Here is a 27,952-nt window from a genome sequence, read left to right as displayed (position 1 = left end):
GAGCCCCGGTGCTGCGGAAGTGGGCGGCTCCCATGGGCGCAGGGCCCGGCGCAGCCCCCCGGCTCGGCCAAGGTCAACCCGCGTGCCGGCAGCGCCGCCGACCCCGCCCGAGCGCGGGTCATTGGGGAGAGGGGAGGAGGCGGAGCGCACCGCGGATTGGACGAAGAGTTGTCGCGGATTTCGTCGTTCGGGCGCTGATTGGTCGAGAGCTGGAAGGGTGGGACCCGGCAGCCTATGCTAGGAGCGCGGGCTGCCGCGGGACGGCTGAGCGGGCCGGGATCGGGATCCGTATCGGTGCGGTGCCGGGGCTGCGGGGCGGGCAGGGATGGTGCGGGCGGGCAGAGACCGTGCGAGGTGGGAGCGGGGCGGGCGGTGGTGCTGCAGGACGGGTGTCGGGGCGGGTACCGGACCCTGGATATGGGACGTGACGGAGCCATGTGGCATGCAGCAGGTGAAACTCCAGGGCCGTGCCCATGCTCATGTCCCACCAGGAGGGTGGCAGCGGGGCTCTCCCTGGCAGCTTTGTCCTCTCTGCAGCCCATTGCCAGCAGCGTGCGTTCACACAGCGCCCCGCACAATGCTCCTTCATTTCAGCCTGCATTTCTGACAGCGTTTCCCCGCTGCCAGCAAAGCCCCGTGGCAGCCGGGCCTTTGAGCCCAGCGGGGGCCGCGCTGCTGAACGGAGCGGATTGCTTAACAACCAGCTCACGGCCCCTCTGTGGCCTTGCGGGGTTAATGGATAAAAAGACACTTTGTGTACAGCCAGGACTGGAGCTGGGCTGCCATGCCTGCCCTGGAGTTTGCGCGCTGCTTTGTAATGCTCAGTGCTGGGGGGCTGCCACTGCCTTGGGCTTACATCAAGTTCAGATCTAAAACTGGAGTGAAATGAAATGGTACTGCTGGAGTTTATCACGTTTGCTTATGGGCTCCCCACATCCCCAGGTGCCAGGACGAGGGGGGTTGGGGAGGGGAAAGTCCCACACCTTGGCTGTGCGATATCCAGGTGGGGGGAGAACAGGAGGGTACTGGAAACGGCCACGTTGCTGTAATAAACACCCTCCCCTTGCCTTTTGCAGGTGGCATCAGAGGCAGTGGACAGATGGCAAATGTGGCACAGGGTGCTGGGAGCCTCCCCAGCGCAGAGCTCTGGGCCTCCCACAGTAAGATGCTGCTGGAGCCACTCGACAGCAATGACCCCGAGGTGAGAGCCGCTGGGACACTGATCTCCTCAAACGAGGGGCACAGTGCAAGGCTAGGCTGCTGGGACTCGGCCAGCCCCTCTGCCTTGCTACCCACAGAGAGGGCATCCCCCAGGTACATGGACATACTATGGCTATAATTTCTCAGCCGTTGCTCATAACTCTCTGCTTGGAGCTCAGGTGCCTGCACCAGGCCCAGCACTCCACAGCCACCTGGCAGCATGGCCATTACCTTTGCCTCCAGCCCAAGCAAGAGCTGAATTATCTGATGGCTTTGTGGCATCTACCACAAAAACCCAGAATATGGCAGGACACGTGATCAGCTGTACCAAGAAGGGACCTCACCTCCCTTCTCCAGTGGCTTTCAGGCTGCTCTCCTGACTCCTCTGAGGGTGCATCCCATGCCATGCAGCACCCTCACCTCTGTGAAGAGCTGGCACAAGTGAAGCTTTCTCTCCCTCCCCAAGGTGTACAACATCATCAAAAAGGAGAAGCAGCGGCAGAGGCTGGGGCTGGAGCTGATTGCATCAGAGAACTTTGCGAGCTGCGCAGTCCTGGAGGCACTGGGATCCTGCTTGAACAATAAATATTCTGAAGGCTACCCTGGACAGAGGTATGGGGCTGGGGGGAGCCTGAGCCACCCAAACTCTTGTAGGGAGGGGACAGGGACCATCTGCACTGCCATGTTCACCTCAAGACCTCATCTCTGGGAAGGAAGCCATGTCCTGGTGCTGGCAACCAAGCTCCTGCAGGGCAGGATCTGATTCTCTCAGCTTCTGTTCTTGGCCATGCACCAGGTAATTGTAGCAGGGTCACGTCTGCTGCTTGCAGACAGCAGCATCCTGGTCTCACAGCTGGCACTGCCTTGGGCACGCATTCCTGAATGAAGAGATTAGTTTTAACCTTGAGGTTATGTTCTCAGAAGACACCAACCTCAGTGTAACTCCTTCCCCATCCTTTCCCGGCAGGTACTATGGTGGGACCGAGTTCGTAGATGAGCTGGAAAGGCTGTGCCAGAAGCGAGCCCTGCAGGCATTCCGGCTCGACCCCCAAAAGTGGGGTGTCAACGTCCAGCCCTACTCAGGTAACGGTGTCCCCAGGAGAGGCAGCACAGGCTGTGGTGGCCTCTGCATGTGCCAGCACCTATGAACTGCCTTGTGTGCTCCTGCCACAGGGTCACCCGCTAACTTTGCGGTGTACACGGCCTTGGTGGAGCCCCATGGCAGAATCATGGGGCTAGACCTGCCTGACGGGGGCCATCTCACCCATGGGTTCATGACGGACAAGAAGAAGATCTCTGCCACCTCTGTCTTCTTTGAGTCCATGCCCTACAAGGTATGGAAAGCTGCTCCAGTGGGAGTCAGGTCGTGGCCTTCATAAGTGGAAGAATCTCTTGACAGCAACTGATCTTCACCCCTGCCAAGGTGGCTGAACCCTCCTCTTCCTCTCCCAGGTGAATCCCAAGACTGGTTACATTGATTACGACAAACTTGAGGAGAATGCTCGCCTGTTCCACCCCAAGCTGATTATAGCAGGTAAGGAGCAACCCTTACACACCAGTCGGGGTGGCATCCTGAAACCAGTGGGCAATTGCAGTGGGATGCTGCAGAATTACAGAATAGAATCACTGAACAACCCAAGCTGGAAGGGACCCACAGGGATCTCACAATCATTAAGGTTGGAAAAGACCTCTATCGTCAAGTCCACCACCTCCGTGGGCATCAGTGCCAGTGCCTGACCACTCCTTCAGAGAAGAAAATGTTCCTAATATCCAAACTGAACCTCCCCTGGCACAACTTGAGGCCATTCCCTCTTGTCCTATTGCAGGTGTCAGTTGCTACTCACGCAACTTGGACTATGCCCGCATGCGACAGATTGCCAACGCCAACAGCGCCTACCTGATGGCCGACATGGCCCATATCAGCGGGCTGGTGGCTGCCGGTGTCGTGCCCTCACCATTTGAACACTGCGACGTCGTCTCCACCACCACCCACAAGACTTTGAGGGGCTGCAGGGCCGGCATGATCTTCTATCGCAAAGGTGCTTGACCTGAGCTGGGAGAAACACTCCACCCAGGCCAGGGGAGCTGCAGGTTAAAGCTCCTTCCTGCTCCAGCTGGGAAATTGGAAGGGCAGAAAGATCTGGGGCATCCCAAAGGCTCAGATTTGAAGAACAAGCATAATTTCTTTCCTGAGCTGCCTTATGTGTTACCCTGCTCTCTCCTCCCACAGGCACCCGCAGCACGGACCCCAAGACAGGAAAGGAAACACTCTACAACCTGGAGAGCCTCATCAACCAAGCAGTCTTCCCTGGGCTGCAGGGAGGGCCACACAACCATGCCATCGCAGGTATGCATCTGCACTGGGCTGGGATGGTGAGGAGGGGACAAAGATGTCCTGGCTCAGCTCTAAGCCCCAGTATCAGTGCAGAGGGTTCCAGCTGAGAGGTATAGCAGCAAAGAGCAGCCAGCTTGATGCAGCTGAGAGTGAAACCAGGCTGTTCCTATCCTGCACGGTTAGGGGAAGGGATTGTCCATGAGCTTTCTTGGCCTCCAAGATGACTTTCATTGGTCCTCAAAACCTCACTGCTGTGCCTCATCCCCAGGGATCGCTGTGGCACTGCAGCAGGCCATGACTCCTGAGTTCAAGGCTTACCAGCAGCAGGTGGTGGCCAACTGCAAGACACTGGCAGCAGCACTGATGGAGATGGGCTATGACATTGTCACAGGTAAGGAGCAGCCTCAGCTGCCTGGGCTGGGGCCAGCTTCATGTCCCAGGTCTGAGCCAACCACTGGGGCAATACGTGCACGGGCACAATGGGCAGGGCTTTGCTGGAATAGTTCCTCAGAACTTCTGAAAAACTGCTTCTTAACAGCTGCACTCTCAAGCCTTTTTTTTTTTTTTCTTTTGCTGAAGTCTCAAGTGTTCACCTCAACTCTCCTCTCTCTGCAGGGGGCTCTGACAACCACCTCATTCTCCTGGACCTGCGTAACAGAGGCACTGACGGTGGCCGGGCCGAGCGGGTGCTGGAACTCTGCTCCATCGCCTGCAACAAGAACACGTGCCCTGGTAGGCATCCCACAAGCTCCATCATATCCTGCCCCGTGTGCTTGGATGTCTCTCATGCCCTGTGCTCCCCAGGGCCATGCGGAGCTTCTCACAGAACTCCCAGCCAATGGGGGCCATGCCAAGTCCCCATGCCCAGCAGTTCTGGAATTAGGTCACACACTGCTTGTTCTGGTGCAGGTGATGTCAGTGCCCTTCGTCCCAGCGGTCTGCGCTTCGGGACACCAGCTCTCACCTCCCGTGGCTTTCGGCAGGATGATTTCCGCACGGTGGCTCGGTACATCCACAAAGGTGAGGGTCCCATTTCCTCAAGCAGGTGGTGGTGGCACAGGGCAGCAAGTCCCTGGCAGCCCGGCTCCTCCTCTCCCAAGCGTCCTGGGGAGCAACCCCAACCCTGCCAGCCATGGCAGGGCTGAGAGAGCTGCTGGAAGTGGCACCTGCCTGCTGATGGGGCTGAGCCACACATCTCCCACCCTGGCAGGCATTGAGCTGACGCTGCGCGTGCAGAAGGACATGAACCCCAAGGCAACGTTGAAAGAATTCAAGGAGAAACTGGAGGAGGAAAAATACCAGGGAGAGCTAAAGGCACTGAAGGAAGAGGTGGAGGCATTCGCAGCAACCTTCCCGCTCCCAGGACTGCCAGTCCTGTAATGGGAGGCACTGTGCCCACTCTCAGAGCCAAGGAAGTACCAAGGACTGTGGCACACTCATATGCCTGGAATGAGCCCATCGCCCTGGTGCCTTCTCCCTGCACCTTCCTGCTGGCACTGGCCCCATACAGCAGCTCCTCATCTGGCTGTTCACCTCTCCCCTCCTGTTTCCGACACTGGACCCTTCTGAGCACAGACCAACCCTTTCACTGCTAGATTTTACAAATGGGCCTGAGCAGAAGGAAATCCCTGGCCTCGAGGCAAGGTTTGGGATTGGTCTGCTGGGGGAGCAGGAGATGAGATTACACAGACCTCCTGTCTGCCTTCACAGCCAGGAGGAACAGCCAGGAGCCAGCTCTCAGGGTCCCATGCCCAGGAACTGCACAGCCTTACAAAGTCTTCCTGGCTTCAGCCTCTAAGACTCGCCTTCCTATACACACACCAGCTCTCCTTTTGGGTCTCCACACATTTTGCCAGGGTCGAGCCTCATCCCATACCCAGAGAACAGCCCTGTTGGGGCCACCAGTTCAGCTCCACCACAGCACGAGCCAACATCTCCAGGGGTTTCTCAGACCTCTGAGGACATACCTTAGGTAGAACCATTTTTTAATAAGCACAGTAAAATTAAGAATTTAACCACAATGTATGACAAGAATTATAAGCTTTAAAAAATACAACCAATTTTTGTATTTCAAAAATATCTGAACCCAAATAAATAATTTTTTTTTTTAAAGTACATTTCTCAGACTAGTCATTTGGTGTTAACATCTGGTAAGTTCTTGTGCAGTAACACAGCACGACACTGAGACATGCTTCTTGGACTTCTCCTGTCACACTCGCTCTAACTACTGACACAAGCATTCGGTACACACAGGCACACACACGTAATTCAACATGCAGTAATAGGATACAGTGCTTTAAAATAAGATGAGAATTCATCACAGCCTCCTCGCAGCACTCAGAGGCAGCTCCTACCCCAGCCCCATCCCCATCTGTGCTCGCCCTGCACTGGGGTGAGCAGCAGGGCCGGGTACCCTGTGTTTCTGCCTTCCAGTTAAAACACATCTCATGAGCAGTGAGCCACAGCTCTGCAACCTCCCCAGCGCTGGCAGCAAGCGTGAGGCTCCCTCAAATAGCAGGGTACAGTCCTGCTCAGTCTAACGTTGTGCTTTCGGGGCACAGCACAGAGCTGGCACCCTCCTTCACCCACGCAGCTCACTGAATTGCCCAGCACACACAGAGGTGCCTTTCTGAAGCGCTGCTATAAGCCCCGTGTCCTGCAGTGGGTCCTGCCCAGCTCTCCAGGATGCCAAACCAGCAGTGTGGGCAGTCACCTGCCCCGAGGCTGTGGGCTCAGGGCTGCCGGCATTCATTTCAGTGCTGAATGGAAACTACAGGACAGGCCTGGGGCAGGGAGACATCAGCTCTCACTCCTCAAGTGCTTCTCCCAGCCCTTACAAAATGGTTAATATTGCTAGAGTATAGGCAGTGCTTCCCTAGTCAAGGCAAGACAGCTTTGGAGCTGCTTAGAAGTGATTGCTACTGGATGAAAGAAAATCCAAGCACTATCCTCTGAGAAATGCAACCTGCATAGGGTTGGTATCGCCTACTCCTATGGCTGACCATCCTTGTGGTGGGATCCCAAAGGGGCTGGCAGCACAGCTCAGAGCACAAGCGAGCAGATGTCTCCCAACGCAGGGAAGAAGAGGAGCACAAACACCGAGCCCTGCCCTCCCAGCCAGGCGGCCACAGGAGGCCTTTCCCCTGATAAATTCTCCAACTGGCCTTAAAAGCCTTCATCCCACAGCAGCCAGCAGAGGACAGAGCTGCAGCCAGCATGCAGGAGCGCAGGGCGGGCGGCAGCATTTGCAGGAGCAGATCGGGGCTGTGCACAACACTGCTGGCATTGGTATGGAGAGCAGATGCAGGAAGGCTGGGCAGCATCACACAGTGGCTGTGGGGAATCAGCCCTGCTCGTGCTGGAGGACTGGGGTGTGGTACAAGCCAGCTAACACACATGCTAGGATTCTTCACAGGAGCTGTTAGTAAGATCTTAACTTGTTGCAAGTCTGCCAGTATTGGAAACTAGTGAGGTAACACAGTGAAGATGAGGAAAATGTCTTAAAGTGCCGATATAGGGATCTTTACTGTGCAGTCAGATCAGAAAGACAGATAAATGACTGAGCAAAGTGGAATTCAGCTCCTGAATCACCAGCTGCATCCAACTGCCCTCGACTGCAATGTCAGTTAGGTGCTGCCCGGAGCCTGGCACGACTCCTCACTGCCCTGTGCAGGAAGGTGAGCTCAGGGCATCCAGCTGTTTGGTCACAAGGCGGTCCTTAGCACAAATGCTCCCAGACATGTTTCCACACAGCTCCCTCCCAATGGCCCAGGTGCAGATAACACAGGTGACAGCCCCAGTGAAGCCCCCAGGGCATCCTCCAAAATTCAGAAGTGCTTTGTGGTGGAGAGATAAAGCAGGTCAGACAGGTGGAAGTGCAAGTATTGCTCAACACAGCCTTGAATATCAGTACTTTAGGTTTGGTAGAGGAGAAATGACTTATCTGACAGTTTATGAGGGCAGCTGAATGTTCCAGATAAAGACCATTATGACTACGACATCAGCCAACATCGATCATTGATCATCGATCCTGCTCTGCTGCTCTGAGCTGTCAGCCTGCAGGAAGAGACACGTGAGTCAGCAGGCAAAGAGTTCCTCCCTCCCTCCTCAAACCCAAACACCGCAGGTAGTTTCCCAGCACAAAACATGAGCCATCGTGACAAAAGCTTTTCCAGAGCTGTGAGTCACACAGGGTGCAGGGAGCTTCAGACTGCCCGGTGCATTCCTCATCCCAGGGAATCTCACCTGGAAGTCGCCTAGATGCACACAGATCAACAAAGAGACACCTCCAGTCACTTCAGAAAGCACGTTTTCTATGGACGTGGAAGTCCTTCACCAGCAGACCCAGTTACATGCGACAACAGTGTACAGGAGGACACAGATAGTATCAGAGAAGGAAAAGGTCTTTGAACATGCTAGGAGGGTGTGCAGCCCCACGTGCTCGCACACTGCTCCCCTTTAGCAAACACAAAGCCATACTGCTTCCCCACTGTGCTCCAAAGAGACCAGCACAAGGAACTCCTGGCCTTGAAACCCCTCTGGAGAGCATTACGAGCTCAAACGTCCCAGCTGCCTCACTGCAAGCCACCACAAGTGATGCTGCTACTTGAAACAGACCTTTGCCTTGTTGGTTAATACCTCCTGGACTGCTCCAAGGGCCCTCTGCAGGCAGGGCAGCAGGAGGTTGGTACTGAAGTGGTGATGCTGGTGGCTGGATGACAGCCTCCCCACGGAGGCTCCCTGTCCTTGGGGCACAGGAATCCGAGCAGCACAGTTATCCCAGCATGTTTCCAGAGGGTTTAGGCTGATGCTGACAAACCCCAGCCTCCATCCACACAGAAACTTCCCCAGGCATGGAAGGATCACATTCCATTCCAGCGCTGTCTTACACGATCATGATAAACAGAGGTTTTAAAAACAAGCAAATAAAAATTTAAAAAAGCAAAACTTCAATTACTCTTGTACAATCTTAGCTGTTCTCATCCCATAAACAGAAAAGTGCTAAAAAGAAATAAAACCAGGCTACCTTTCCTAGCAAGACTTCTTTCTCTTGCTCAGGAGTAGCACAGGAGCTGCTGCTTCCACACAGCACAGGACAGAGCAGGCTGCAGCCAACAAGTTGCACCTCCTGCCAGGCTCCAGAGGGAAGCGCTGTGTCTGGCACAAAGCTCCCAGCACCAAAGGGAACAATCAATCCTCCAGCGGCATCACTGTGACGGCGGCACCGCCCTTCTGGCGCTGACAGCAGCGTGGAAGCTTCAAAAGGAAGTGCTTGTGTCTGGGCTCAGAGATCTGCAGCTCTGCCCTGTCCTGAACCACCCAGAGCACAATGTGAGAGGTAGTCGATGCACGGCAAAAGCTTGGCAATAAAATAAACTGAATTGGCACAGCCAGAAGCAGCAGGTGGTGACAATGACCTGGCTTTGCCACCAAACACAAAAGTCAATCCCCCAAAAACAACAAAAATAGAAACTATACAGATACAACGTGGAATCCACTCAGTTCCTCCTAGCCCTCTCCTGAGCACTAGTACCTCACTGGCTGGGCAGCCTGCTGCAGAGGCTTGCTGTCTCACAGCATAGCTTCAGCTGAATTGCACTGCTGGTCTCTCCATCACAAAAAGCACCTTAGAGCCCATTCGCTTCAGACTCAGCCTCTCCTTAGCAGGTCACTCTCAGCTTCACAAGTTTTTATGATTCCCACCCTTCTCAGAGCTCGCCCAGCAAACAGGACGTGACAAATTAACAAGGCACGGTGCTCTACATTCACAGCAGCAGAGCCTTGGTGCTAGCCCACTTAAGGAGTTCAACTCCACTCCAGGTTTTAACACAGCTGAGAAACTGGCAAACACTTTCTGGAGGGAAATCCATGTGCCTCAGGCCCAGGGACAAGCAATTCTGGGAAGCTCAGAAAACATGGAAAAGAACACCACCAGCTGCTGCTTCACACAGGTGAATGCACACTGCTATCCTGCCAGGGAGCTTCCATGTGTACACTGCTTACATCCCACGCTCACATGAGACACTACCGAGATAAAAAACTTCATGTGGCCTTTATATTTCCCTGCTGGTCTCTGCTCTGGCTCCATGGAAAGGAGCAACAACATTCAGGGCTCTGGCAGAAGTGCAGAGTCCTGCATGTTCTGGGAGCTGCACACCACTAAGCACTGCTCATCTCTCCCTCCATGCCATAATCCCCCTGGGATGCTACCATGATATATTTTAAAAGTTAATAGTGTCCCTTCTAACATTTAAAAACAAAGTGCCCAGTGTTTTACGTGATGGAACACCTATATTCTCAACAAGAGAGAACCACACTGAAATTCAGTCCCTCAGACACTGATTTCTATGAAGCAGAAATGCTTGCAAATACAATGGCTTCTTTGCCCCTTCCTGATGTATGACAGCTACTGCGGACAGCGTCAATGCCAAGCACGGATGATCTTTATCAGAATCCAAGTATGCAGGCAGACAGCCTACATGCTGCTAGATTTTGTACAAAAAGCTGGGAACGTAGTCAAATCTGAGCAGAGGATTCACCCCCTGGCCGGGTTCCTGAATGTACTGCAGCTTCAGCAGCTCGGCTAAATACTGTACAATTTTAATATCTTCATTGGCAAGGCCCAGATGAAGCTTCAGAAAGTTCATCCTGCGGTTCACAACGGATTCCTCCGATTCCCTTTCGTTGATGGGAAGGTGCAAATGGTGGCAGAAGGTATAGAGGAAGGCTTTTGAACACAGCTGGGTGAGGACGCTTTGGACGTGCATGTAGTAGGTGCTGCCCCGTTTGATCTGCGTGCGGTGGTCTGCCAGCCTGGCCACCAAGGTGCCTTTGTACATCGGGCAGCGGAGCGTCTTACTGTCTGCATCCAGGATGCTGACATAGCGGCTATAGCGGCTCAGCGCGTGCAGCACGTTCACTCCGGCCGGAGACACAGTCCTGAAAGAGCAAGAGAGGTTAAACTGGAGGAAACCAGAGAGCTACAAAGCCCGTGCCCATGTATCACACCCAAATTCCCTCCAGCCTTTGACACATTGAGAGCAAATAAAGGCTGGCACGGAAGAGGATGGCCAAACAGCCTCTCCAGACTGACAGACCCCAAGGGAACCTCAATCTCCAGGATCCCCACATACACTGATCTACACTCAGCGTGTGCTTCTTCACGAACACAGCCCCGTGGGCAGCTTCCTCCCTCACAGACACAGAAACGAGGACAGGGAGGGAGGGAGGGAAGTGACATTTCTGGTAAAAGAAACAGATCTTGCAGCAGCTGTTGGTTTCCTTCTGGATCTGACAATAAGGGAACACAAATCCCCTTGCCACGAGCTCCACCTTCCCCCTGTCTGGTTGTTTTGGGAAGGAGCTGGCCTGAGGAGCTCAAAGAGGAATAAAACCTTCCTTTAAAAAGGGAACTGTCCCTAGACCAGAATATTCCCTGGCTCAGCCTAAGCATTCTTCACCCAGATGCAAATCTGCAGAACGCTCATAATGTGCAATTATTCACCGAGCCTAAATTAATGCTATTTAAATGCAAATTACAAGCCTACGCAAACCCTACCTTCTGCTCTGCAGTTCTGCCTGGTTCAAATTGCTCTGGTTTGGGGCTGGGAGCTGCTTCTTACCAGAAGTACCAACTGCTGGGGCAAGAGCTGCCCCCGTGCCCAGGCAGTGTGTGGCTTTGTGAGAACAGCACCCTTACAGCTGTGCTGAAATAATTAATTTAGCCCCCAAGTTCCTTCCCATGGCCCTCAATAAATGGTTTGCTGAGAGCATCCATGTTAAACTCAACAACTAATTAACATTCCACAGAGAAGAGTCTAAATGACTGACACACGTTACAAGCAGCTTTCTGTTGTTTTTTTTTTTTTTTTAACAAAAGTGACTTTTCATCATACAAACTGCATCTAACCACAAACATTAATCAACCAGCAAACATTCAGGGCTTGTAACCACCTCACCAACAGCAGAGGAGTTTTGAAGGATCTGCTGGCAGACCTGGCAGCCTATCCCACAAGCACAAACATCAGGGTGAGCTCGCAGCTCAGGATTATGCAGTCATCCACAACCACCACAGATGCAATACTCAGCAGCTTGGAAAGCAGATTTCTGTATTTCAGCTTTCAGATGCTCAGAAACACTCCTTCAGAAGTCATTCCAGCTTGGTTCTGAGCAATGGGTATTCTCGCCACTCTGATTCATTCTTTCCACCCCAGTGACAGAAGTGGGCATCCCCTGCCACCTCCCATACCTGCACCCAAAGTGCTGGAACATATCCTGCTAACACACAGAAAATCGTTTTCATAACAACAACAAAGGACAAAATCTTAAGAGCTGAGCAATCGCTATTTGCTAACAGGAACTACGAAGCCACATGTTAGGACTGGGTGCTGGGGGAGGGATGTCTGCCCTAGTTATGCCCTTTGCCCTGAACAGGTTTCCTTTGCATCTGAGCTGCAGTTCCAACTCAACAGCCTGACAAGCTCTTCAGGCATTGCTTTTTTTTTCCTGCACTAAAGCACATTATAGACACTCTCTTTACCTGTACCTTTCCAAGAGGATCCAGCACAACCACAGACTTTGCACCTCTGTCCTTCACCAGAAACGCAAGTGTCACAGGACGTTCACTAACACCAGCAGGAATGCTCCTGCCAACACAAACTGAGGTGCCTGCATACCCAAGCACTCCGTTCAGAAACAATAATAGCCAGAAATGTTGAGAATTTTGGAAGGAGGTGATAGGAGAAATAGCAAAGCACAGGGGGCCCTTCAAGAGGTCTTCGTTATCAGACCAGCCAGGAAATCACTGGGTCTTGCATCTGTTCCCTTGTTTTGCTAGACTAAAGATCTAAAACATCAGGAAACCTCCTAGCTAAACAACAGTATGAGCCAAGCAGCAAGTGCCCAGTAGATGTTTTAGATTAATTCTTACGTGAGGCTGAATGTAAAGAAGCAGACAAACACACCACCCTCCTACAAATACATCCCAGAAGGAGAAATCTGTGGCAGCTGTGTAGGTGATTACATAAAGAGAACGCCCCTGCACATCAAATGCCCTCTGAAATTCCCCACTTAGGAGACTCAGGAGACTCATATGCCTCGACATTAAGAAGCAGAGTGCCCCCCGATTTACCTCTGGAGCCCGATCAGCTTCCATTTCTGGAAATCCACCACATGCAGAGGGGAAGTGACCCAGTGTTTCACAGGTTTGGCATAAGCACCACAGTTCGGCACAAAGATGGAGAGTGCGGTCACAAGCTTCTTGACTATTGCTTCATCTTCCCCCAGCACTACCAGGGTCCTTCCACTGAGCAGAGAGTATATCGCAGGGTGGGCAAAGGGGTATTGCCTGATGAACCGCAGCGCGTTCTGCCCAGCCTTCTTTTTGTGCCTCTCATTCGCGAGGCACACGGGGTGAGCGGGAGACGGTGTTCGGTCGGAGCAGGTGGAGGCAGCGCTGCTGATGTAGCTCGTGGAGTCTGAGCACTCATCCAGGCTGGTCCTGCTCACCTCCCTGCCTGCTGTGGGGTAGCGTGAATCGAGCTCGTGGGGAAGGAGCCCCCCTGAAGCACTGTCACAGGGTGGGGAGCCCACAAAGCTGCTATGCAGCCCCTGCTCAGCCTGCCTGTATGGCTGAGGGGGAATCCTGACCACACCATCTTCATCGCACTGCTTCTGGCCCAGTTCGGGTAGAGGCTCGAGGAAGTTGGGGCTCTCCTTCCCAATACAGCAGGCAGAATCAATCTGTGCCAAGTTTTCCTGGTTTGAGACATCCTCCTGCTCGTCAGTGTTGTCTGGGTTTAATCTGGGGTTGAAACGAAGGCCTCCCTCTTCATCATCCACGTAAGGTTCCTCATTAATTGCACTTGGGTAGCTTGCTTTGAAATCTTCTGGGATAAGAGATTCAGAGGGGCAGGTACTGAGGACTTCAATGCTGTCCTCGCTGACTGTCCTCCGGCTGCCCACCTTGCTCCTGCCCACCTGGGGGCTCGGGCTGATGGGCAAGCTGGCCTGGCTCTCCGATTTCATCAGCCCAGACGCAGATTTCTCTGTTCCAAGAACTTCAATGCTCTCACCGCTACTGATACTCCCTTTAAGATCTGCATCAAGATAGTCCAGGTTCTCCTGGTGTTCAAAAGTTATGGATTCTGTCATTGCAGGTTCTTGAGGGTCGTCCATGTCCTGCTCCATCTTGATTGGGACACACTCCACACTGGACTTGTAGGACCCCAGGCTGATAACCACTTTAGGAGTGGAGGACTCTTCTGAACACTTTCTGTCAGCAGCATCTTGACTGAGTCCCTGACAGCCTCTGTCCCGGTTTTCAGGTGCCTTTTCATCTAGAAAAGATACATCTTCAAACAGAAAGTTAGTTATATTTTGTTGCTTCAGAAGTGCCCTACTGATCTGGTTTGTCAGGAGGTAGCACACATCGCCTCTGAAAGTCCTCTCAATGTGGTGCAATTGATCTAGGGTCTGGGTGAAAAAATAAATATCGCAGAGTTCCTCCAGCGTTTTCAGCTTCTTGTCAAAGCATTTGGCAGGCTTTGCTTTGATGAGTTTGGGAGTGTAGGAGGGCAGGCGGGAGTAGAGGTGCATTTCACCTGGCTCAGCAGGGTCTGAGGCAGCCAGGTCCTGTTCACTGCCTGCGCCAGCCTGATCCAGTGTACATTCAGGCTCATAGGGGTGGAAGTCAGACTCCTTCAGCTTCCTATAGGGGTACGATCTAATCTGCTTTAGCAGATCTTGATGCTCAATAATAGACTTTTCCACGCTGGCCAACTCGTTGGCCTTTTCGATGGCTTGGGTTGTGTAATACCCCTTGTCATTGGCTTTCTTCTGTATCTCTGTTTCGTTGTGCAGCACAGTCCTGGTGTAGTCAAGATCCTTCAGCTTCTTCTCAAGCTCACTAGCAAATGCCTTCCTGTTCCCCGTCTTCAGGCATTCAGAGGCTTTGGAGAACTCAGCAGAGAGTTCCTGAAACTGCTGCATGATTTTGTGCTCGTCAGCAGAAATGTAGGCCATGCAGAAGGGCCTCACGAAGCCCCTGGCTTCCAGGTCATACAGCGTCAGGTGGTGCACGTAGGCAAAGGCCCCTTCCTTGGAGTCCCCCAGCACCACTTTGGAGTCCTCCACAAAGTTCAGCTTGGGGTAGGCGCAGCCGGGAGGGTGTCCCACGAAAGAAGCCTGGTAATCCACCGACATGATCCGAAGGGAGAAATAATTGAGATCGAAACTGCCTGGCACCTTGGCGTCATCGGGGATGGTCAGCAGGGGCTGCGGCCCCACCTGCTCCGAGAACTCGGAGATGAGGATGAAGTCCCGGCTGAACTTGGAGCTGGCGACCTTGGCCCAGGGGTTGGCGCCGTGGCCGGCGAAGGGGAAGAGCGGCACGGAGTACTCCTCGGGCAGCGGCGGCTCCCGGTACAGCTCGTCCCCCAGCTCCTCCTCCCGGGTGAAGGCCACTACGTCGGGGGCGCTGATCATTATTCCCGCAGGGGGGGCGCCGACATGGAGCGCCGAGGCCGCCCCGGCCCCCCCCCGACCCCGTCTCGGCCGGGCAGCCCCGGCCCCGCTCCCCTCACGGGCGCCGCGGCACCGCCGCCATCTTGGGCTCACATGACGCCGCGACCTCTCACCCTACCGGCCGGAAGCGGAGCCACAGCCTTCCCTTGCTCCCGCCGTTCGGGCGCTGCCGTGGTTCTCAGACGGATTTAATCACCACTGCGCTTTGCTTAAAGCTATCTTCGGCCTGGAAGCGTGAGGAAACGAGAGAACGCACTGACGCGGGAACAACAGCGCTCTGAGGGCGCCACGGGGCACCATGGGAGCTGTAGTTCTTTGCGCTGCCGCGCTTTACGGCAGGTCGTAGCGGGGAGGGAAAGCGCGACCGCCTTTTGCGACAGAAATAGCGCGGGAGCGGCGGTGGCGGCGGCTGAGGGGACGGCGACGCCGGAGGGCGGATCATCTCGGGCCGCGCAGCTCTGAGGAGGTCGAACGGCGCTGGGCCGGGCTGGCGGGATGCGCTGGGCCGTCCTCTCCGTGCGGGTTAAAAACTGCCTGGGAGGATGCAGGGAGTGTGAGGTGGGGAGGGGAGAACGCATCTGGAGCTCTGCGCTCAGCTCTGGGCCCACAGCACAAGTGGGGGTGCGTCTGATGGAGGGCGTCCGGAGGGTGCGGGCAGGGATGGGGCGTCTCTGAGCGGGGACAGGCTGAAAGCTGAGGGTGTTGAGCCTGGGGAAGAGAAGGCTGCAGGGAACTCTTTGTCAGAGAGTGTGGAGTTAGGGCAAAGGGAAAGGACTTTAAACTAAAAGAGGTCTTCGCTTGGAGGGTGATGAGGCACTGACACTGCTCCCAGAGCGGTGGGTTCCCCATCCCTGCAGGTGCCGAGGCCATGGGTGGGCCCTGGGCAGCCTGAGCTGGGGGAGCAGCCAGCCCGAGGTTGGAACTGGGCAATCTCTGAAGTCCCTTCCAACCCAACCATTCTGTGGGTTTTTAGATTCCGTGGCATTCAGGCATTGCTCGTGGTCCTAAAGCAGGCTGTCTCCCAAACAGGGACCGGCCCAGGAGGGAGAACACAGCACTATGTCTTGGTGTGGTGGGAGCTGTCACAGTTACCTGTGATGAACTTTCAAGCCAGGCTTCTTGCTAGCTGTGGGGTCAGGATGCTGCCTCAGCCCTGGCGCGGCTTCTCACGGGCTGCAGAGGGTCCAGCAGTGCAGAGAATCCGGAAGGTCCTGTGTGTGGCTGAGAAGAATGATGCTGCCCGAGGAATTGCAGATCTGCTGTCCAACAGCAGAATGCGGCGGGTAGGAATACACTACTTCTCACTTCCTCATGTGCCTGCTGATCTACCTTAGCTGACTCAAGGTGGTCAGCTCACCAGAGCCTATGTTCAGTGATCATGCAGTTCAGTCCTGATCTGCTATATGTCTTGCACAGAGCTTGATACACAGTCTCTGTCTCTTTCTGACCACACGAGGGTACAAGAACAGCTTTCATATGTGAAATGGACAAACACTGCTTGCCCAGATATAGGTGGGAGTCCTGGACCCATTTTCTTTTTGCCTCAAATCGTGCTGGGATTCAGTTCCCCAGCTGTGCGTTCTCTTCAGACTTCCTTCACCAAACACTGAGCTCAGCAGTGGGGATTCCCTTTGTTGTTCCTAGCTTTGCAGTACGTGTAAAAGCCTTTAGGAACTGAAACCATCTGTTTCCCAGTCAAAAAGCACCACTTCTGCAGCGTCAGCAAGTATTGGGTGTCTTAAAGTTCACATAATAAAGCAAAGATGGTCTGTGGTTTGGAGAAGAGTTCAAAGATCTCTGCTGCTGCTTTGCTTTGTGACCTTTCACCTTTCGAATAATTACTTGGTATTTCCAAGCTAAGGAACTAGACAGTGTTTCTACAACAGAATTACATTGGAATGCACAGTATTACCAAGAACCTGAGCACTGACACTCAATCAAGTAAGACATTGTCATACTTCTATAGGAAACAATGCAAATGTCCCATGTAGAAAGTTCCTTAAATCTCAGGTGGAAGGGACCCAGACTGGTGCACTGATTGTTGTTTGGAGCAGGACAGCTGTTTGTCAGGAGGGGAGACTGTAACTGGCCAGCCCTGATAAACAAACCTGTCTGTCATCACCATCTGTAGGGTGATAGTCCCAGCATCCCTTTCAGGCATTTTTAAAGTACCATTACATTGGAAACACCATCTCATTGTTTCTAAAAAAAATGATACAGGTAATTTCCCTTCAACCTCCTTTGTCTTTCTGTTTAAGCTAGTAAGCAATTTTCACATGCCCTTTGTTTCTATACCCTGCCATAACAGTCTAAATAAAGTGAGATGGAATGTGTTTGGCTTCTGGTAGGAGCCAGAAACTTAGCAGCTTTCTTTTTCCTTCTAGAGAGAAGGGTTTTCCAAGTTCAACAAGATCTACGAATATGACTACCAGATGTTTGGCCAGGTAGAGTTTTCTTTCATTTCACTGCTGGATTGGAGAAATGCAAAATAGTAGTTGTTATTAAAAAGCAAAACAAAATTTGTCTGAAGTTATGAACTGCGTAACCAGTTTTGTCCAAAGAGAGGAAGAGTCGGATTTTCTTGGCTTTTCTTTCAACTCTGTTCTTCTGTGTTCCCACTTGTCAAAAACTTTGTTTCTTAGAATTGGAAGCTTCTTACAAAAATCAGGATAAAGATGTAGGTTTAGTTGCCTGTAGGGAAAGGAGTGTTAAAATGAGCAGGAGAGGTATCACTGGTTGTGTCAGTTGAGAACTGTGTCAGGATTTTGGGGCTCTGGGTAGCCTATAGCAAAAGATGACACTAATTACCTTTCCCTGTCTCTTGCAGAACGTTACCATGGTGATGACATCCGTGTCAGGACACTTGCTGGCTCATGATTTCAAGCTGCCATTTCGCAAATGGTGTGTACTTACTGCATCCTCACAAGTCTGAAGCTTGTCTTCTGCTTCTGATCCCAAGCTGAGCAGGGCACCCCTGCAGCAGGGCTGCCATTGTTGTGTATGCCACACTGTTGGATGGAACGTTTCCTTGAAGTAAATGTGGTGGTGCCCCTGAGGCCGTACCTTATCAGCTCCAGTAGCAGATATCTACAGGGAGAGGTAGTGGCACGGCATGCTTCAAGCAGCCACACCAACCAGCATGATAAGTAGCAAATTATTTACAGAATAGCTAAAATATTACCTTAGATTACTGTTTTCATAGTGCTAAAAACAAACAAGAAAACCCAGCAAGTTTCAGTACTGGTTAAAATACAGGAAGGCCAATCCAAGGAAATAAATTGATTTTAAAACTGGAGTTTTTGTGTTCTTTGTTTAAGAATTTTCCTGGGAAGCGAGGTGTTTTGTTCTTTGTGTGTGAAACACGAGAAGCTGCTCATTTAGGGCTGCCTTCCAGATTTTGTTTTCTCTGTTTGCATTTTGGTTCTGTTGTTTTTGAGTAAACACAGCTCAGCATTCCGCACAAATTCTTAAGTTAAAGCTCACAGCATAGTGTTACTAATTCCAGTACTGAACAGCATTTCCTCACCAGACAGCAGCAGTTAATGCCTGACAGTGTTTTTGTTTGTTATGCACACTGTTTATCCTCTGTTTACCAGGCATAGCTGTAACCCTCTAGCTCTCTTTGATGCTGAAATCGAGAAATATTGTCCAGAGAATTATGTGGATATTAAGGTATGTTGTTTTTAAAAGTTTTCTTGAAAGTCAGAGTCCAGAGTTTAATTCAGACAGAGGGAGGATTTTACCTTTGTCCTTAACTTTAAAAAGTTTCTAGAGTTTGGCAAATTCCTCCCGGATTTTCTAGGAGTACTATGTTGTTCTTCTGTAATGTTGAAGTCTCCTGCTAGTATAAAATCAGAACAGTAACTTTGTTAAAAGTAGAAATGCTGTTTCCAGCAAGCTGGAACAGCTAATTGCATCTCAATTTTACAAATAAAAAATGACATTTTCAGAAAGCAGACTGTGGTACAATCCAATCCAAGCAGTGGTTTTTAACAGAGAGTAAATAAGTGATTCATTTCTTTTGAAAGCTGCCTAATCTCCTGAGAGTTACCGTTGCAAAATGTTATTGCAACAATCCATCTCTATGGATACATGTTGCATTTCATGTTCAGTTAGTGAGTCATTCTAAAATTAAATGTCAAACCAAGTGGTCTGAGTAGGTCTCATTCAGATTTTTTTCTGTCCTCTCAGAGAACCCTCGAACGAGAAGTCCAGCAATGCCAAGCTCTGGTCATCTGGACTGACTGTGATCGGGAAGGAGAGAACATCGGTTTTGAGATCATTCATGTTTGCAAAGCTGGTGTGTAGAGCATCTGTTGCATCAATCTGCTTTCCATTAAAATGATTTAACAGGTATCACTGCTCAGACCTAGTAACAGATATTAGTTGTCTTTAGTTAGTTGGCATTCTTACCATGTTCAGGTCAAATCTCCTGGCTGTAGTTATGATAGATACATGGCTCTGATACACCAGAAATACATTAATACATTGGGAAGATATAGAATAGATTGACAGCATACACTTTTACACTGTCTTTAAGGCAGCAGCATTGTATTAGTTCATGCTTTCCATTGCTGTTTGAGTAACTTTGATTATTATTTTTTTGTCTGATAGTAAAGCCAAACCTCCAGGTATTCCGAGCACGTTTTTCAGAGATTACACTTCATGCTGTCAGAAGGGCCTGTGAGAATCTCACCCAACCAGATCAAAAAACTAGTGATGCTGTTGAAGTCAGGCAGGAGCTGGACCTCAGGATAGGTAAGTAAACATACTTTGGAGATGAGAGCTGGCTGCTAGGCCTGAGCTGCTGCGTATACCCTGGAAAGCAAGTGAGCAAGAGTGTGGTAAGCAGGTAGGGGACAGACAGCTTACATTCTGTCATCAACATATAGCTTATTTTCTATAAATACTTGAACTCTTAGATTGCTTTAAAAACTAGGTAGCTAGCTATCAAACTTCCTCATTTCTCAGCCAGATTCACGCTGCTAAAACTCATCAAGAGCTGTTCAAAAATCATCTGGTACCATATCTCCAACACAAGACAATGCTCCCTATATCATTCTAAATCTGATTTTTAGATCAGAATCAACTGAAGCACATCTCGTGTTTCACTGTAAACAACACGTTCTTTGAAACAAACAGTAGGTTAATAGCTCTGAAAGGCTTCTGTGAATTTTAGTATTAATTTTAAGAGTAAAATTAATACTCAATTAGGATATTAAAAAAGCTCTCTGCAGTGGTGTGATTATCTTTCACTGCTGAAGTATTCAATTCTAGCATCCATCTTGTTTTCTCAGGTGCTGCTTTCACCAGATTCCAGACCCTGAGGCTCCAGAAGATCTTCCCTGATATTTTAGCAGATCAGCTGATCAGCTACGGCAGTTGCCAGTTCCCAACTCTGGGGTTTGTAGTTGAGCGCTTTAAAGCCATCCAAGCCTTTGTCCCTGAAGCCTTCTATAAAATCAAAGGTATGCTGGAGGAGAACAAGTGCAGTAATCCATTTTAAATGGTTTAATGTATATGGAGATGAAAACTTCAGGGCAAGTAACAAACAATGCTGCAGAAGTGATTTCCTTTGCCATTATCATTAAGCAGAACTGGAAAGGTTTCCCAGTGGTGTGATCCCATTGCCTCTGCTGGTTTTCAACTATATTGCTACTGTATAACTCTGATCTGGTTTTCAACACAGTGACACATGATCATGAAGATGGCAATGTGGTCTTCAACTGGAAGAGGAACCGGCTCTTTAATCACACAGCATGCCTGGTCCTTTACCACATGTGTATGGAGGTAGGAAAACTTGTAAATAGATGTATGATCTAATATTGGCCAAACATTTCCTGCATCCTTCTTGTTCAAGATGTTTAAAGAACTGTCTGTGTGAACTCTTCAAGGAGATTTTGCATTTTGCTTACTCTGCATTTAGGATCCTATTGCCACTGTTGTTGAGGTTGGAAGCAAGCCAAAGAGCAAATGGAGGCCCCTGCCCCTGGACACTGTGGTATGTTTGAACTATACTGAAAAGACTAATCTGAAAGAAGCTTTAAACAGATATTTTACTCAGAGTAGTTCACAAACACAATTTTTTCTGTCTCTTCCCAATACAGGAACTTGAGAAGTTGGCTTCTCGCAAACTGAAAATAAACGCAAAGGAAACCATGAGAATAGCAGAAAAACTCTATACTCAAGGGTAAGAAAGCAAGATTTGTCTTGGAAAACTTAATTATTTCAAAAATATATGACCCTTAGTCCAAAACAGAAATCATCCTTGTGCACATCTTGAAGTGCTCTTCTATCTTTCTTAAGGTTTATTAGCTATCCCCGAACAGAGACCAATATTTTCCCCAAGGAGCTGAACCTCTCTGCCTTAGTACAGCATCAAACACAGGACCCCAACTGGGGAGCATTTGCACAGAGGATCTTGGATCAGGGTGGGCCAACCCCTCGGAATGGAACCAAATCAGATCAGGCTCACCCTCCCATTCACCCCACAAAATACACTGCTAACCTGCAGGTAAGTTTAGTATTGCTTGATAAAATAAAGATAGAAATATTAGTAATATAGTTGTTGACACAGCATCCTCACCTGAGATTCACTAATATTTCTTAATATCTTGCTATTACTAGAAGAGAGTAACTCTCTTTTACTGTTTGATAACAGGGCAATGAACAGAGACTATATGAATTCATTGTGCGCCATTTTTTGGCTTGCTGCTCTCAAGATGCCAAGGGACAGGAAACAACTGTGGAGATTGACATTGCTAACGAGCGATTCGTTGCTCAAGGACTTATGATCCTGGCCCGAAATTATCTGGAAGTTTATCCGTATGAGAAGTGGAGTGACAAGGTAACATCCTTGAACAACATAGATGGGACAGGCTAGAATACCTGGACTTTAAAACTGTAGACGGGTTGTACTAATGGGAAAGCTTCCCTGCCACTTTCAGGCCCATCTAGAGAATGTCCTGTGACAATTCTTAACCCACTGGCTGTTTCACTTAGAACTATCTCTGCTGAAGACCTGTGCCACTTTATTATGCCAGCTTTGGATAGATTCTTCCCTTTCTGACACCACAGCAAAGACCATACAGGGCTGCTTCCATGTGGGGAGGGATGCTCACCATGAGGAGCTGCAATTGCTGTTCCGTGGTGTCTCTGGCAGGTCTTTACTGGCTAATCCTGAGCATCCCAAGACTGGATCTCCTCCAGAACAGAGTGCTGCTATATTACTGCACCAACTTGCTGTTAGTGTGACATTTGTCTTCAGTGGATGGTCCAGAAGGCAGTTTCAAAGAGATTCTCCTTCCCTTCAGGTTATCCCACTGTATCAGAAAGGGTCTCGCTTTCAGCCCACTACAGTGGAGATGGTGGATGGGGAAACCAGCCCTCCATTGCTCCTCACAGAAGCGGATCTCATTGCACTCATGGAGAAACATGGCATTGGTCAGTATTGGCAGTATGGCCTTTGACTCTTGAGAGAGCTTTGTTCATAAGCATCTCCTCAACTTCTCTAGTACTAGTTCTTTCCAGCCCTCAGAGTGGGGCTCTAAACATCACTTCAGATAAGAAGTCACTTAAATATGCAGAACAGAGAGAGAGTAGAAACCTGTGGGCAGCATCCAGGCAAACTAACAAGACTATAGTGTCTCTCCAGTACCCAAGGGGATGTGAAGTTTAGGGTCCATGGCACATCTACATGCACTTTCTCGGCCTCAGCACCAATGGGATGCGATGCCAGTGTTACTCCTGGCCATAAGTTCTGTCTCCTTGTCCCTTCAGCATCTTACACTGCAGTAGGCACAAGGAAAATCTCTTCTTGGCACCTAATTTGACTCACAACCTGTCTGCTTGCAGGGACTGATGCCACTCACGCTGAGCACATTGAGACAATTAAGACACGGATGTACGTGGGGCTTACAGCAGATCAGAGGTTCCTCCCAGGCCACCTGGGAATGGGGCTGGTTGAAGGTAAGGGCAGTGCTTGTTAGAAAGAGGGCAGGTTCCTTACTTGCTTGTTCCTTTCACTTACCGTGTGGTATGCTTCTCCAGGCTATGATTCTATGGGCTACGAGATGTCCAAGCCTGACCTTCGAGCTGAGCTGGAGGCTGATCTGAAGCTGATCTGTGAGGGGAAGAAAGACAAATCTATAGTGTTGCACCAGCAAGTCCAAAAGTATAAACAAGTCTTCATTGAGGCTGTGGCCAGAGCCAACAAGTGAGTCTTTTGTCTTTGCCCTCTTCTGCTTGCTTGGCCATTCTGGACTAGAGTGGGATCCTGTCACATTTCCTTCTTGGGGGCTCTGCCCAGTATGTGCAGGCATTCACATAGGAAGGGTTGACTTGCAGTACGGCATGCCATCACGAGCTGGTGCCAATTAACTGCAAATTGTGGTTTACACTCTTTGAGTTCAATTCAGAGACATCTGAAGGACATGAGCAAGTGCTCTGAATTGACATGCTTATGGAGAAGCTCAGAGGGGCTGTGCCAGAGGGCAGCAGGCATCAATTCACTGCTCGATTGCTTTTTGCACATGAGACACATGGCATGCTCCGCTTGTTTCTTTATAGGCTGGACCAGGCCCTGGCTCAGTATTTTGGAGAAGCCACAGAAATTGTAGAGCAAGAGGAAGTCTACCCAGCAATGCCTGTTTCCATTCGGAAGTGTCCCCAGTGCAACAATGACATGGTCCTGAAGACCAAGAAGAACGGCGGGTTGGTGATCTTCCTTGTCTTAGAAAACAACTTTCTGTATCTTGCTAAGTGTTGTTCATTTACCCGCTTCCTGCAGCACTGCATGAAAACTTGGGCTGCAGCTAACAAACTGCACCAGCTGTTAAAGCCATGTGGACTCTGAACCTCTTTTTCATGTACTCTTAAAAAAAAAAAAACTTTGATAACTTCTGACAGCTGGGAAAAGAGGAGAACAGTCACTGGCAGTCTTGATTTTGCCTCTTCCTCATTTGGTGCCTTCATCCCACGGCAGGTTCTATCTCAGCTGCACGGGATATCCAGCTTGTAAAACTGCGGTCTGGTTTCCTGATTTTGTGCTGGATGTGGCCAAGGACGAGAGCATCTGTGCTGTGTGTAAACCACATCCAGTTCACAGGTGGGTCTTACCAATCATCTCTTAGGGAAATGCAACGCCTCTGACATTATATTATTAGCCATCAGGGCCAGAGACTTCCAGGGGCTGAGTTGGGCAACAGTTTTCCATTCCAATCTTGAAAAGCTGGAGCAGCATTCTCATGGCTTGGGGATGGAAAGAAAGTGGAGGGAAGGAAGGCTAACAGTATGTACAGCAGAACTGGCAGATTTGTATTCTTCCTTTCCTTTTAGACTGAAGTTTAAATTTAAGAGAGGCAGTGTTCCACCCACAATGCCCCTGGATTTTGTTGGCTGCATTGGAGGATGCGATCAGATGCTGAAAGAGCTCTTGGACCTGAGGTACTCACACAGATCATCCCAATCCGGACAGTCAGCCAGCCAGCAGGCCAACCAGTTGCAGGTGAACAACTCCTTTAACAGAGCAAACAGTGAAAACAGGCGTGTGGGAGGTACCACAAACATGGCAACAGGACATCTGCTTTACTTGAGTTCAACAAGAGCACCCAGGCCTGCTCCTTCAGCTGCTCCAGATGATGGGAATAATGCAGTGGTGTGCAACTGTGGGAACGAAGCCATGCTGTTAACTGTGCGCAAAGAAGGGCCCAATCAAGGCAGACAGTTTTACAAATGCAGTGCCAATACCTGCAACTTTTTCCTCTGGTCTGATCAACAGTCAGAGGACAGAAGCAATGCAGCTCCGCGGGGCTCTGCACCACCCCGGGCCTTTGGGGCAAGGGGCCCTGCAAATTCTCAGAGACCAGGAGGAAAGAGAGGCCCAGAACACTTTGGAAGCAGCAACAACTCCAGTTCAGGAGACAGCACAGTCTGCAGGTGTGACCAGCCAGCTGTCACACGCACGGTCCAAAAAGATGGCCCTAACAAAGGGCGGCAGTTCCACACGTGCTCAAAACCCAGAGAGCAGCAGTGCGGCTTCTTCCAGTGGGCTGATGAAAACGTGGCTCCAGGTAAGGCTGGGCTGGGGGTAAAATGCAAGGGTTGGAGGCTGTTGTTCAAGCTAAACTGAATAGACACTCCTCATACATGCATAATGCTGTAGTTCAACTCTTACATTTGACAGACTTCAGGTTTGTCTTCAGAAAGTGTCAGAATCACTATAGTATTTTAAATATTTCTTGCAATAACTCAATCTGGCTTACCTTTCTCGGAATGCTAGCAGGATACGTTCTCGTAACAGCTCCACTGAGTTCTAAGCAGTAACAGAATGCTTTGCTTCTACATGCAGTAAACTTGTGCATCTGTGCATCCATTCTAGTGTTCCATTTTGAGAGAGCTGTTACTGACTTGAACAGAGTTGAAGCAGCAACACCACTTTGGAGATCTTAAACCCCATTCTGTCAGGCCAAGGAAGCTGTGGTGCTCCCTCCATCCTAGTTTAGAAACTCAGTGAAGGGCCAGGCTTTGCTGGAGCTTTGATCATAGCTAAGAAATTGAGTGTGGCTGCAGTGAAAAGGTGCTGAACGCAAACACTATTTAAAAACAACAACAACAAGGTAAAAAGGATGCAAAAAGAAAGAGCACTGACAAAATAAAAGGACCGTAAGCAAAATAGAGAGGCAAAGACAGACTGAGAGAGCTCTTTAGCACCAACTTCCTTCGTAAACATTTGGCCCTGAAGGGGCAGAACCAAATTTTCAGACCTACTTTAAGAACAAGTTGTCTGGCATGTTTTGTTGCTTCTGCTTTGGCTGTAGCCTGGAGCACACAGCCAGAAAGATCAGTTTTCCCTGTTCTGTTCACACATTCCTCTAATGCTGCAAGAGAGATGGATAACATTTAAATGTTCAAACAAATCTGAAGCAAGTGTAGTTTCAGAAATAACTTGATTGGCTGTGATAGCAAAGTCCTTGATCTTCTGCCATTTTGAACCCATCATCTGTCTTCACCTCTGTGTATTTTCAAAGGTGCTTAAATTCAAGTTATTTCTTTCTAGGAGCTTCTGGAGATTTCTCTTTTAACCACTTTGGGAGCAGTGAATACTCAAGGGAGTTGGGAAGTAAAGCTAAGAGACCAAGCAATCTCTCCCACGGAGCAACTGCCAAGAAACCACGGACCTGTAGCATTTGCCACCAGCCTGGCCACACTAAGAAAACTTGTCCTCTAGATCACTGAGCCTGGATGGACATCTAAGATTCTGAAAGGTCCAGGCTGTGAGCTGCTTTAGGAGCAGCTACTGCTGAAAGGGTCTGGAACTCAGAAACAAGTCTGCGTGAGTGCGTTCAGGAAGGGCTGGTTGCAGGCTGCTCCTACTAAGGGGTACCTTCCTCATTCACACATTATGAGCATGGGCAGCAAGGGTTCAACCAGCTTCGAAAGCTCGCTCCACTACTGGTGTCAGCCTTTGCTTTTCAACTGCTCTTCTGCTGAGCAAGTCAGAATACTCTAAACATTTCAAGGAAGCAGTTGGAAACTGTGGATCTGTAGTGAAAACAGCAGTGGATGTAGTCCACCTGCAGCTCCCGCTGTGGTAGCAGTTTTATGCAGCATTTCTGCATGAGGAAGAGCTGGATCATAGCCACTAGGACAGACCCTAGGGCTGTTCTACTCTTCTATCTCCCTGGTTTTCCACAGTGTGGAATTTTAAGTTGCCCTTCTAAGTGGAAGTTACCACAGCAACATTCCCCTTTCTTTTTTGTCACTTACCTTGGGTGTCCTTCTCTGTGATGGAGCCTGGTGCAGAGAAGACGGAGCTGGAGCTTGCCCTGAAAGGAAAGCTCAGCTGCAGTACTCGGGAAATGCCTTCATTTTAGACGGTTCCTGAGTTTGAAATGGCATTCTTCCCCAGACCTCAAGACGTGCCTGTGTGATGCTGCTAGTTAATGGAAGTTATTTTTGTCCAAGTAATAACCTTCATATTAAAAAATTATTTAATTTTTAAATTTGATGCGGTGACATCTTAACTGTCTGATTATTTCTTGCTATTTAAAAGAGTTGAGCTATTACTAAAAGCATCCACACAAATCTTTCCATTCAGTCACTGGAACAATACAGAAGCTTTCTTGGCAGAAACTCCCTGCAGCTTTTCTTTGAGCTGTGGGTAAAACAGTTCTATCTCACCAGCTGCATTTGTTGTAGTGTTGTCCAGGGAAAGACAATTGGCTGAACCTGAAGGGAGTTTCTTGTTTCCTGCACATAGTTTAGACTGAGCTCCTTGAGAAAAAGCCAACCTTACTCCTCCCTTTCTGTTTGGGCTTTCTCTACACCAAAGCAAGTAGCTCCACAAAACTCCCTTGTCCTCTTCTGGCAGAGGACAATACTCAGCTGCTCCCCCAGGGCCTCCAGCGTTGCTCAGGACACTGCTTCTAAGCAGAAAGCAGTTCCCATGGATCAGTACTAAGGTGATACATGAAGCAACCGGAGTGGACAGGAGGCTGAAGCGCTGCCTAGCGGGTAGCTCAAAGCAGGGGAGCGACCACAGCAGCACAGATTCATTTTCAACTTTGCACCAGAAAAAAAAGCTCTCAAGTTTACAGAAGTTCATTGCTATCAGGCCTAGAGCTATGACGTACAGTCAGGAGAACCTACGTTGCATTTCTCTGTACCCCTCACTCCCACTGTTAACAGCTGTAACCTAAAAATACAAATCTACTGTCTAAAATAACAGGATGAGAAAGCTTCGTAATGCAATCAGTGAGCTGGCTAAAGCATGGCTAGAGCTGGGCAGCCTCCAAATGGCAACAGCAGCAGAAAGCATCTGCATAGCACACAGGTTTAGCATTGCTGATGGCATTTGCCATTACCAGCTTTACTGGTTTAACCCTGGTTAGCGTT

The 27,952-nt window shown here is 49.9% G+C and overlaps 3 protein-coding genes across 9 annotated transcripts; 2 read left to right on the top strand and 1 right to left on the bottom strand.

The window, feature by feature from the left end:
- Positions 1-17: 17 nt before the first annotated feature.
- Positions 18-5,652, top strand: SHMT1 (serine hydroxymethyltransferase 1). The gene is made up of 12 exons (XM_414824.6): positions 18-294; positions 1,077-1,201; positions 1,667-1,812; positions 2,168-2,283; positions 2,374-2,534; positions 2,653-2,734; positions 3,027-3,239; positions 3,431-3,547; positions 3,804-3,926; positions 4,151-4,267; positions 4,445-4,555; positions 4,746-5,652. Exons 1-12 carry the CDS (start codon positions 33-35, stop codon positions 4,913-4,915), a joined length of 1,743 nt encoding a protein of 580 aa, XP_414824.5. The 5' UTR covers positions 18-32; the 3' UTR covers positions 4,916-5,652.
- SMCR8 (Smith-Magenis syndrome chromosome region, candidate 8) lies at positions 5,504-15,186 on the bottom strand. Its single transcript, XM_004945206.5, has 2 exons — positions 12,666-15,186; positions 5,504-10,474 (listed from the first exon to the last, which is right to left on the bottom strand). Exons 1-2 carry the CDS (start codon positions 15,017-15,019, stop codon positions 10,021-10,023), a joined length of 2,808 nt encoding a protein of 935 aa, XP_004945263.2. The 5' UTR covers positions 15,020-15,186; the 3' UTR covers positions 5,504-10,020.
- Positions 15,170-27,065, top strand: TOP3A (topoisomerase (DNA) III alpha). 7 transcript variants are annotated; one of them, XM_046900611.1, is made up of 20 exons: positions 15,170-15,397; positions 16,088-16,341; positions 17,443-17,502; positions 17,886-17,959; positions 18,655-18,730; positions 19,250-19,358; positions 19,673-19,816; positions 20,356-20,526; positions 20,748-20,848; positions 20,985-21,059; positions 21,166-21,248; positions 21,365-21,572; positions 21,720-21,905; positions 22,372-22,501; positions 22,913-23,026; positions 23,108-23,273; positions 23,627-23,770; positions 24,042-24,164; positions 24,395-25,128; positions 26,115-27,065. In XM_046900611.1, the coding sequence occupies exons 2-20, from the start codon at positions 16,156-16,158 to the stop codon at positions 26,291-26,293; spliced, it is 3,063 nt and encodes a 1,020-aa protein (XP_046756567.1). In that variant the 5' UTR covers positions 15,170-15,397; positions 16,088-16,155; the 3' UTR covers positions 26,294-27,065.
- The last annotated feature ends 887 nt before the right edge of the window (positions 27,066-27,952 follow it).

This window comes from Gallus gallus, chromosome 14 (genome assembly GCF_016699485.2).
Source record: "Gallus gallus isolate bGalGal1 chromosome 14, bGalGal1.mat.broiler.GRCg7b, whole genome shotgun sequence".
Classification (NCBI taxonomy): Eukaryota; Metazoa; Chordata; class Aves; order Galliformes; family Phasianidae; genus Gallus; species Gallus gallus.
This window is presented reverse-complemented; position numbering and strand designations above follow the sequence as displayed.

Excerpts from the sequence above, each read along its gene's own strand:
- SHMT1 (XM_414824.6), top strand. The coding sequence starts at position 33 with ATGGGCGCAGGGCCCGGCGCAGCCCCCCGGCTCGGCCAAGGTCAACCC. Across the intron at positions 1,202-1,666 it reads TCGACAGCAATGACCCCGAG|GTGTACAACATCATCAAAAA; the intron begins GTGAGAGCCGCT and ends TCCCTCCCCAAG. Across the intron at positions 1,813-2,167 it reads GAAGGCTACCCTGGACAGAG|GTACTATGGTGGGACCGAGT; the intron begins GTATGGGGCTGG and ends CTTTCCCGGCAG.
- SMCR8 (XM_004945206.5), bottom strand. The coding sequence starts at position 15,019 with ATGATCAGCGCCCCCGACGTAGTGGCCTTCACCCGGGAGGAGGAGCTG. Across the intron at positions 10,475-12,665 it reads AAGCTGATCGGGCTCCAGAG|GACTGTGTCTCCGGCCGGAG; the intron begins GTAAATCGGGGG and ends TTGCTCTTTCAG.
- TOP3A (XM_046900611.1), top strand. The coding sequence starts at position 16,156 with ATGAACTTTCAAGCCAGGCTTCTTGCTAGCTGTGGGGTCAGGATGCTG. Across the intron at positions 21,060-21,165 it reads CCCTGCCCCTGGACACTGTG|GAACTTGAGAAGTTGGCTTC; the intron begins GTATGTTTGAAC and ends TTCCCAATACAG. Across the intron at positions 23,274-23,626 it reads GCTGTGGCCAGAGCCAACAA|GCTGGACCAGGCCCTGGCTC; the intron begins GTGAGTCTTTTG and ends GTTTCTTTATAG.